Source organism: Amblyomma americanum, chromosome 3, assembly GCF_052857255.1.
Source record: "Amblyomma americanum isolate KBUSLIRL-KWMA chromosome 3, ASM5285725v1, whole genome shotgun sequence".
NCBI lineage: Eukaryota > Metazoa > Arthropoda > Arachnida > Ixodida > Ixodidae > Amblyomma > Amblyomma americanum.
The window spans coordinates 186,548,778-186,560,011 of record NC_135499.1 but is presented as its reverse complement, the minus strand read 5'-3'; the positions used below and the strand labels follow the sequence as shown (position 1 = coordinate 186,560,011).

The 11,234-nt window shown below is 52.1% G+C and overlaps 1 protein-coding gene across 1 annotated transcript; it reads left to right on the top strand.

Moving 5' to 3' along the window:
• The first annotated feature begins 9,232 nt into the window (after nucleotides 1–9,232).
• Nucleotides 9,233–10,194, top strand: LOC144123538 (uncharacterized). Its single transcript, XM_077656357.1, has 2 exons — nucleotides 9,233–9,510; nucleotides 9,918–10,194. The coding sequence occupies exons 1-2, from the start codon at nucleotides 9,318–9,320 to the stop codon at nucleotides 10,097–10,099; spliced, it is 375 nt and encodes a 124-aa protein (XP_077512483.1). The 5' UTR covers nucleotides 9,233–9,317; the 3' UTR covers nucleotides 10,100–10,194.
• Nucleotides 10,195–11,234: the final 1,040 nt, after the last annotated feature.

Sequence of the window (11,234 nt, the reverse complement as noted above, 5' to 3'; positions counted from 1 at the left end):
CCGGGTCGCGTTCGTCCACCTCGATTTGCCAATAGCCGCTTCGTAAATCCAGTGATGAGAAGTACGTGGCGTGGCGCAGCCGGTCCAGGGAGTCATCAATACGCGGCAGAGGATAAACATGGTTTTTGTGACTGTTTAAACGTCTGTAGTCAACGCAGAACCGTAGGGTTTTATCTTTCTTTGCTACTAGAACAACAGGCGACGCCCACGCGTGCTCGTCGACGGCTGTATCACATCGTCCTGGCGCATTTGTTGAACTTGGCGGCGAATGGCATCACGCTCCTTCGAAGAGATCCGGTAAGGCGGCTGACATAACGGCCGATGGTTGGTGTCAACTATAATTCGGTGCTTTGTGATCGGTGTATGCCTAACCTTGGAGGTCGAGGCAAAGCAGTCGCAGAAAAACTGGATAACGCTTTCCAGGCAGCGTTTCTGATTAGATGGGAGGTTCGGGTTGACGTCAGTTTTTATGGGAGTGGTCGATGCCTCCACTGATGCCGGGGCTCCGGACAAAGCGTGCTGTCCCACGAATTCGCTGAGTTCTTCGAAATACGCAATAGCTGTTCTGCCAGCCAAACGCTGAGGTTCACAGCCAGAATTGGTTACCAATTCCTCAAGCAACCCAGACTTGCCGACCAAGGAGCAGCGACATGTTGGTTTCAGCGATGCCACGAATTCCGGTGCTGTTATAGCAATCTACGGTAACAAACATACTGGCTCTTGACGGGATCAATACGTGGTCGTCATAGACGCGTAGCTTAGTCCTGCGTGTCTCGGGATCGCCGTCAACAGGGAGCTGAGTGGAAAATGTCATGACCAGCTCCTGAAGGTTGATGACGGCACCGTACTCCCGAAGGAAATCGAAATCGAGTATCAGGTCTTTGGAGCACTCGGGCAGCACATCAAAGCAACCAGGGAAAGTAGCACCGCGGATCTGTATTCGTGACGTGCAGACGCCAATCAGCGTAACCACATGGCAGCCGGCGATGCGGATCTGCGGTGCAGACCAAGGGGTCAGAACCTTTCTGAGGGCCGTGGCTAACCGACTGCTCATTACAGAAAAATCGGCGCCGGTATCCACAAGTGCAGTCAAATCGCGGTTATCAGCGGTTACTGGGATTTCGGCAGACACCAGTCGGTCACAGCACGCCGTTGTCGTTGAGGTCGTCGGACGGATCGTAGCCGCAGATCGTCGGGTGGAGGCTCTTGACTTGGTCCAATAGCGGCGGCCCTACCCGTGGAGGACCCCGTCTTCAGTTTTTTTTTTGATGTGGGGACGTGCCTCTGAACTGGCCAGAAGACGACGGGCGCCTTGGTGAAGAAAACCGCCTTGGGGATGGCGACCGAGACTGGCGTCGCTGTGAGATCGATGGCTGCACGTTATCGGACAGATAATGCTCGATACCCCACGGCCGTTCTCGGTAGCGCGGTCGAAGTCGCAAGCCCATTCTGCGGTAGGGGTAGTGACGGAGGATGTGGCCGGGTTCTCCGCAGTGGTAGCAGAGTGGCCTATTGTTTGGAGTACACGAAACGTGCGCTTTTATCATGGTGGACCGGGACTCCTGCGGTTCGGCGGGTATAGCTGCAATTGGATACCGCAGTGAAGGCACATGAGTGACGGCGAAAAGAGCTTGCATCATTGGCCCAGGACGGCTTTGTAGTGCTTCACTGTATGTCATCACGTAGGGCGCCGGCTGCGGAGCTGGTGGCGGCTGAACAACTCGCCGGACTTCATGCTGGACCACGTCCGGTATGGCTGCGACGCTGGCCTGTGGAGCTTCGAAGCGAAGTTTCTCGAGTTCTTCGTGCACCAGGCTCCTCACAAGCTCTCGAGGCTCCTCAGTGGGTAGCGACGTAGGCGTACATTGGTGAGCGGCTGCTACACTAGCCTGACGACCGTAGTGCGCGCCCCGTTCCTGCAGAGAACGCTCCATGCTTGTTGCCTCCTTGGCAAAGTCGGCAACTGTTTTTGGTGGGTCACGTACCAGCCCGGCAAACAACTGCTCTTTTTTACGCCGCGCATTAAGTGGCGTACCTTCTTGGCCTCGGGCATACCAGGGTCGACGTGATTGAAAAGTCGCATTATGTCCTCAATGAACATGGCGACGCTCTCGTTCGGCTGCTGCGACCTCGATTGCAAGGCGATTTCAGCCTTCTCCTTTATTTCGCTGGTGTTGAACGCTGTTGTTGAGCCTATGGAATGGCGCGTTCACACTTGAACATTTGGCGGCGAGAGGAAGCGGAATCCGGGGCCGCCGAAATGGTTTCTCGTTCACACTTCCTGGCCACCGCATCGCCGCTCATCGTCTGTGTGTCGTCTGCTCACGGCGTACACAGATGTGGCAAGAGGTTAATCGATGCTGTCTACATACCAAAACCGTATGCACACTTGCGTACGCTGAATGCAGCTATTTTGTCGGATGTTACGTCATTTATAACATTCTCACATTTTAAACGCCTAGTGGCGCCATCTGGTGGTTAGGAGAGGAACCATTGTTGTCAACAAACCGACGCCCTTCTTAAGCCTAAAAGGCGAAGAATCATCACCCGAAATAAAAATTAAAGCAAATCTATCGCTCAAACGTTTTCTTATGGGCGAGATAAGGCAAATCGAAAGAGCGCGAGCTCTTTTATGACCAGTAAACGCGCTAAAAAAGGCAGTAACAGCGACGAATTCAGTCCGAAGCGAGGCGTCCTGCATCGAAGGGCGCCGCCATGTTTGTCGCCGCGGTTACTCACCTTCCTATTGGCTGACGAGATTCGGCGGATTTTTTTCCGGCGGCAGAATTCGGTCCTCGACCGATCGGCCTTTCCGCTGGGTATTCCGGCGGAATCTCTGCCGCGGCAGCGGATTTCGCTCGCTCTCGCCGCCGAATGTCCAAGTGTGAACGCGCCAGAAGGCGTCAGTCCACGGCAACCAACCGATGAGGATGTGAAGGCCCGTCGTGGAACTGATCACACCATTCGAGTTTCCGAAAGTGCATCTGCGACCTGGACATTTCAAGCGGACATGTTCCTCATTGGTAAACATACAGTGCCAACAACAAGCTCAGCCAGGGAAACGTACCTCCCGCTACGTATACCCTGGCATAGCGGAGCTAAGCCACTGTCAATTTTTTTAGCGTTAAGCCCATTCCGCGTTCTCGTTACATTGCCGCTCCGTCGGTGGCAATTTAAGATTTTCGCTTCGTTCCTTCTCCATCACGGCGCAAAGTTCTCGCTGTTCAGAGTGCACACGTGCGTATGTTTCCTTTCATCTACTATTGTGTTTTATACTGGCGTTGTCACATCGTTTGCAGTTCTAGAAATACGCTGCCATCTGTGGCAGCAACTAGAAAACACCACATCTCGCATTGAGACTTGTAGCGCCATCTACAATACCATTGTAGAAACAACCACCTGCGGCGTGCCAATGATGACGTCACGGTAAAATATGATGGATAGAGCTGCAATTATGTGAGTATGACGTCATGGGACGAAATGGCGACATAGTTTCGGTTTCTCAAATCCAAGATGGCGATCATTTAAATTGGTTATGCCCTCCCATCTCTTCCCCCTTACCCCCAGTATGACGTCAAGGGACGAAATGGGGGCGTAGTTCCGGTTTCTCGAATCCAAGATGGCGGCCATTAAAATTGGTTGTGCCCTCCCATTTCGTATTTTGGGGGCGGGGGTGTAACTCGACAACGGGTAGATGTGCTTCGTAATTTCTGTGATAGATGGCGCCAGGCGTTGATCGCTGCGCTAGGTGGAAAAGTTACTTTGCCGAACCGCTCAGGGTTTTCTTCACTGGCCCCGCTGGATGCGGACTTTCGTTTTACGCATGGCCAATAAAGCTAACGCTCGTTACTTCAACGTCTTCCAGACGGTGGCGCCCTTTTTTGTTGATGTCCAGGCAACCAATGGGAGGTGATCGTAGAATTATTGGCCGTTTATACTTATCTGCCTCATTCGCATCGCCTTCAGATCCCAGCGATAGAGAGAGAGAAATAAATGTTTAATGCCTAGAATGGTTGGGCGGGTCCTCATTTCAAGAGCCCATTGGCTTCTATCGCCGCTCTTGTCCGGTTCACCAGCGAAAGCTGGCCCTCCGAATGTGAGCTGGACAGCGCCGCCTCCCAGTCCTCAGCTGTTGGGTGCACTAATCTCCAAGCGTCTTTTTTTTTTTTCACGCGGACAACGCTTGAAGGCCACATACTTCGCACGTGCAGGCTCCTTCTGTTATGGTTTATGGTTTATGGTGGTTTTAACGTCCCAAAGCGACTCAGGCAATGGGGACGCCGTATAGTGAAGGGCTCCGGAGGTCCTTCTTTAGTCGGTCCTGTGCACACTGATCTGCTTATCTTTAGTGGGCAAACAGGCTCCTTCTTTTCTCAGTCCTACTTGCCCACTAAAGAAAGCAGATCAGTGTGCATAGAATCTTTTCGGTATGTTCCCCTGTTTCCCGATGTGTTCACTTCCCCATTTCAGGTTGACCTCACTTTTAAAAACTTGGCAATTATTTTCCTCTGATTGTTGCTTTACATTATAGCCAAAGCTTGGTAGACATGAATACTCATTACAATTCTTTGAGATCCGGATTATCTTACATAAAAATTGGTAAATTGATTGTTCGGGCGTGGTCGCTAGGTGCGTTCCCACATTTATTGCCAATGGCTTGAGTCCCTATGAGCGCCGACGGCCAGCGAGCAGCACGTCCGCTCTGCCACTCAGCCTTCAACGTTCTCACCTTGCGCGTGCCTGGCACCTCTTCCTTTTCCTTTTACAGAGCCCCCCACGCATTCAACATCTGGAAAGAAAAATAAATGAAGGAAAAAACCACAAAATCACACAGAACCAAAACACTAGAAACAAAAATCTATGGACATATATACAGGTGAAGTCCGTGGCCAGGTTGTAGCCCGTTTACCAAGCAGGGTTGCATATAAGGGACTGTTCTGGAGGTCGCGGCTGGGTAAAACGCATCGGCCGGGGTGGCCGGATGACTGGAGAGCAAGATGAGGAGCCATGAGTCGCCGCTATGCTGCAGTCGAAGTAGGGAGACCAACTGTTGGGACGCTGCACGAGCACCAAAGATATAAGCTACTTGTTCAAGCTGTGCCGGCGGAGGGTGTTCAGTTGGACAAATGTGGGTGGCATAGTGTTGGAATTCAGGTAGCGTGACTGGGCCGGAGAAGAGACGAGGGCGATCGGATGAAGAAAACTTGGAAAACTTTATACAAGGACTATTTACATTATGTACAAGTACGGGCAACTGAGAGTGCTTCTCAGTAAAGAGAGCTTCTTAGGAGTCGGGAGTCTCTGATACCTCTCAAGAAGGGAGCTCTCCCTGGCATCAAACCAGCAGCTCCTTAAATACTCTTCGTATTCCCCAGATCCCTAGCTGGGGAATACAGTTCGAAGAATGATGTCCAATCACACGATGGCACTGATGGTAGCACCCACGGCAGGGCGAACCTGATGTTTCTTCGCAGCTCGGTCGAGGGAAAGGGAACAGGACCCGGTCACATTGTCGTCCCCGCGGCTTCCAGGTGGCCGCGCACGTGCGTCCGGAGGGCAGCTGCATGACACAGGAATGCAGGCTGTCTCCCCGCAGGTGTCGAAAGAGCTTGACTGGTGACCGGCACGCGGAGACTCTGTCGCAGGTGCGGCACTCGGGAAATTGTTCAAATCCAGCGTGACTGAAAGGGACCACACTGATACCGCACTTCGTCCTGGCGAGGACCGGAACGAATACGCTTATGGTCGTCGCTGGCATTCCTGTTGAATGCTATCGTCGCTATGGGGACGCTATCGTCGCTGCTTCCGGCATTCCTGTTCGAACACATGGGGACGCTATTGTCGTCGTTCCCTCTGGCAGTCCTGCAGTCACGTCTCTTCGCCGAATTCCACAGCAGGAAGGAAGCGCGATCACAACAACAGGGTGACAGTCAGGGGCCGAAGGCTGCAACGAACGGTGCGGGGTTGGTGTAGTAATGTGTCGCCGGCTCATATGACGTCGAGGAAGCACAGTCGTAGGGAGCCTTCGTGCTGTGAAGTTCACTGAAGGAGTGCGAACACTACAGCGACATGCCCGTAGCCTGGACGGAACTGCGAGGTGAGCAGTGGGCAATGCTGTGCTCGGAGGGGATGGCGCAGGTGCCGTGGGAGGAATTGACAGTGGTGCAGGCAGTGTACCTGGGTCTTGATGCATGGATACATATGCACGAGGGGCTGGCGGTAGAACTGTGAAAGCAGGAGGTTGCCGCGTGTCCGGTTTTTGGTGTAGGGGAAGACGGAACACCAGGACGACGTGAGTCTTAACCGGGTCTACAACAGAGACCAGGGAGATTACGCTGCATGAATCGAGAGGATCTGGCGACGGGGAGGCGCAGCACACAACTGACGTGGCCTCACTGTGCAAGGTAATCGCAGGAGGTGGGAATTACGCTTGCGGCAACGAGTCCAAGAAGTGTCTTGAGTCTAGTGCTGCAGACTCGCACAACTCGCAGGCCAGCGCATGAGCATCGGTAGGGCTTGCAGAGGGCGTCGGAATCTCAAGCGACTGCACACGAGGAAGGGACAGCGCAGGCTGCGCTCCCTGGGTTGCCGAAGAGTCGGAAGGTGATGAACGAGTAAGAGGAATGCCGTAGTAGGCAATGACCGCCGCCTTCAGGTCATCGTATAAAGTTGGGCCGGGTTCCGGCAAGATGAGCCGCTCGAAGAGGCCTGCGGGGAGGCGCATCTTGGCCAGAAAGCAGCGTATGATCTGACTGGACACAGCATGAATATAGAAGTGCGATTCTAGAAGAAGAAACCAGAGGGGCGGATTTTTCTCGTAGAAGGGCGCTATGCCGGGAAGCTCAGGGAAACCATGCCATGTGGGCGGCGGCTGAGTGCACTTGCTATGGCCGTAAGACGGCCGCGGAGGCGAGTGCATGACGCAGCGAGTTGAAGACAGATGGCTGGGCTATATGAGCGGGGCAGCTAGAGGGTGCATAGTGGCAGTGCCGCCCCGGGAAACGGCAGATAGCGAGGAAGCCAGGCGTGAGGAGCGCAGCGGGTAAAATGACACGACTGCGGGCTGCTTGCGTTCCAGAAGTCTGAAGTCGCCACAGTGTGGGCGCTAGGTGCGGTTCCACATTTATTGCAGATGGTTTGAGTCCCTATGAGCGCCGGCGGCCAGCGAGCAACACGTACGCCGCCGCGGTGGCTATGTGGTTATGGCGCTCGGCTGCTGACCCGAAAGACGCGGGTTCGATCCCGGCCGCGCCGGTCGAATTTCGATGGAGGCGAAATTCTAGAGGTCCGTGTACTGTGCGATGTCAGTGCACGTTAAAGAACCCCAGATGGTCGAAATTTCCGGAGCCCTTCACTAGGGCGTCCCTCATAGCCTGAGTCGCTTTGGGACGTTAAACCCCCATAAACCAAACCAACATGCACGCTCTTCTTCTTCCTCTTAAAACATGGCACATACCCACATGGGGGGATTGGCCAAGCTGTAGGGGAGTAAACAAAGAAATTTCCATAGGAGATTACTCTGCCACACAGCCTTCAAATTTCTCACCGGCGCGTGCCTGGCACCTCTTACTTTTCCAAAGCGCCAGTCCATGAGGTGACGTTACAGGGGAAAGGAAAATGACGCAGTATCTGTGTCACATGGATGGACAGAAAAAACTTTATTTGCGATGAATCGACCTCGGCGCCCAGTGACCCTTACTGGGCGCCCTGCTGTTTCGTTACCCCTCATCCCCTCATGTCTCGTGTGGTGTCGTGCGAAGCGCGCGTGACGCCACATTGATAGCGCGTCTCTCAGCGCTATATAAGCGCTGCGTTCCGCGGGCATAGTGCCTTGCGAATGTCCGGACGCCACAGAGTATCTGTTACGGGTCCAATTGGACTTATTTTTGGAAATGTGGCGGAGAGTTTGAAGGATGCTTCACTTCCGCCATCGGTTGGCCCGGTATTGCACTACCTCCGGGATCGGCCTTGTCTTTAGCGCGTCTTTACTATCCTGTCTTTCTATCCTATCTTTCAACTCTCCTACTATCTGCACATGGTAGCGATTGTGGCTCGGCTAGAGCCAGTGAGCAGGCCTGTGCACTTTCCTTTTCTTCCTGGCAACAACAGACAGACGGCATAGTGCCTTCTCGGCCCGGCACGGGCGTGCCAATAAAGCGTCTACGTTGCTCGTTACCCTGACTCTGCCTCGGCTACCCATACTATACTATGTTTAGTGTTTATGTGTCTTCTCGTCGTGTGTAGAATATGATTGGCGATGCTGTCGATCCTGCCTCCTCTGCAGTTTCTGCATGCTTGTTTGGAGTCCGTCACTATGGGGAGGTTTTGTCCTGTTGCGTTGCCTTGTGATATTGCCAGAGCAATGGCGGCTTCTTAACCTGCCTCAATGCTTGGGTTGATTATCGTTGCGCTGGTTATTTCTTTCCCTGTTTTCTCTGTTACAACGGCGATCGTTTTGCGTTGGTATTGATACTTTGCTACGTCCGTGTAGGCTGCGCTGGGATGGTCGTCGAATTCCCTGCTGAGTGCTCGGACTCTGGCTTGTCGTCACATCTCAGTGTCACATCTCGGCGGACACCTGAACTGCGCCGTAAGAGAAGAGATAAAGGAGGGACTGAGAGAAGAAATGAAGAAAGAGGTGCCGTAGTGGGGGGGTAAAAAATCTTATATCAGCATTATTTTTTTTTCTGGACGTTATGTGATGGAAATTATGGGTAGGCTGTTGGGGGCTCAGTGTTGTCACGAGAGAAAACAGTGGAAAATAACAAGGTGGTCCCAGCAGTGATCTACGGGGCCGACGTGCACGTCCACTCCGCCTCCTTCTCTACGCTACACAGCGCCCACCAAGCGGGGGACTATGACGGCTTGGACTTCAGCTGATAAATAAAAGTTATATCTACAGCAGCTAGGCCTTCCAAATGCAGCTGCCGGATCTACCTGGCTACTTGGTTGTTGTTACCCTCACCTGGCTATATCTACCAGCAGTTATCAGCACGCTCACTTCATCGTCATCACAGTTGCACGCGGAAAGCAATGATGATCAAATGCAATCCACAGTGACACAATTCATCTGGCAGTATAAAAATGAATTGTGCTCTATTATGTCTGGAGGCTGATCAGGGCAGAAAAAAAAAACTGATGAAATCTTTTTGGAATCAGAGTGGAATGGATGTCGAAGCTTGCTAGGTGAAGTAGTCTTCCGCGCACTGCGCAAAACTTGAGAAGAGAAAAAAGAAAGGTGCGTACTATGTTACCGGCCAACAGATCCAAAAAATTTAGGAACCGGTGCGGCAGAGAAAAACACTGCGTTTTGCAAGATGCTGGCCGCGCGTGCTTCTGTAGCTCCGCCGGCTTCGTCACTACACAAGTACGAGGGCCCCTACGTGATCCCATACCCCGGAGGGCGAGAGGTCATCGCCACGCCTCCCAGTGACAGCGGCCCTTTCGCTAAGAACCCGGTGTTTCTCAGTCGACAGGCGATAGGCGCCGATCATCAGCAGCAAGAAGCAGGTGAGCTGAAGTTTTCAAAGCGTCTTGTTCCGACCTGGACGGTTTTTCAGTTTATGCACGGTCGGTAATTACTCCGCCAGGGGACACTAACCCATCTGAAATTGAAACCATTTCACGCGACGCGCGGACCACAGGACGGGGGAACGCGATGCTATATACTGCACAAATTTCGCTGAAATCTTTCTCAAAGCGCTATAAGACAAAACCGTCCATCAAAATCTTTATCAATTTGAATGTGCCGATCGCGCAAATGACCCCACAGTGACTTTTGGGGCTTGAGTGGCTGAATCATTGGGTTAGCAGCTATATTGGTTTGTTAAATGAGTGTCTAATGAACTCTCTGATTGCTTGATGGTCTAACTCATCGGTAACCGACTGACTGCTGAGTGTATGTGCGACCATTGCAGGACAGAAGGCTGAAGGTGACCGGGATCCCGGATTCATGCATAAAGCCCGAGTCGTGCTTGTGGCGCTCCTTCTGTTCGTGACAGTGCTGATCGGGTTCATCATGATGAAAGCAGGCGGTCCGTTTCGTCCGAAGAGTACCACGACCGCGGAGCCTGAGCTGAGACTGGGAAATGGCCAGTGACGCTGCTGCATGCGCGTAATGGACGGAAGTGCACGTTTCATGTATTTTGAACAACGCGAAATAAAATGTAAGCACCTTAAATCTAAAAAAAAATATTCTGAGGGCAATTATGTATGCTTACGTGGAGGAATGCGAAAGTGTTTTGAGGATGGTGGTGGTGGTAGTGGTTTTTATTAAAATAATAGTAAAAAGGAAGGAAAAGATTTTTGCTAGCCTCGCCATCTGCCATCGAAACCTGAGCTGGGGTAGCGGAAATAAAGGATAGCAGACAGAATCGAGAAATGAAATAAAAGAGGTAGAGGACAGGAAGAGAGGATCTGTTTTGAGGAAAGGAAACGAAAACGGTTTTGAGGAAAGGAAAGAGCGCAGTAATTGGTAATAATTGTTTTTTGGGGAAAGGAAATGGCGTAGTATCTTTCATATATCGTTGGACACCTGAACCGCACCGTAAGGGAAGGAATAGAGGAGGGAGTGAAAGAAGAAAGGAAGAAAGAGGTGCCTTAGTGGAGGGCTCCGGAATAATTTCGACCACCTGGGGATCTATAACGTGCACTGACATCGCACAGCACACGGGCGCCTTAGCGTTTTGCCTCCAGAAAAACGCAGCCGCCTTACTTACTTTCTGTTTAGCTTTTTAAATAACAGTGCATTTTAAAGTTCACGGCGCTTTTTTTTGACACATTGGGAAAGCCTTCCTCGCGCTATGCTCAATGCAGCAACGAACGACTCCTGAATCCGGCAACATACGGGTAAGCTTGATGCTCTTCTCAGCTGTTTTTAACATGCGTACAGATAAGTACTCACGACAGCCGAGATCCTTAGCTATTCGCTCATTTAGAAGGGCTGTGCACTTGCCAGAGAGGTCCGTATAATTACTCTTATTGTATTTCGTTTTCCTAAAATTATATCCAGCTTGACTCTGAGTTTCGTCGTTGGACCTTATTCGCGTTTGTCCCTCATGTGCCCTGTTGGAGCCAGTATTTGCCTCGTTCAAAGGATATCATCGTCATCATCCTGATTACGCCCACTGCAGGGCAAAGGCCTCTCCAATGTGTTTCCAATTAGCCCTGTCCTTTACCAGCTACTGACGTCTCCCTGCAACGCCTTCTTGCCGCCCCGCACTCTGCCATTGGAG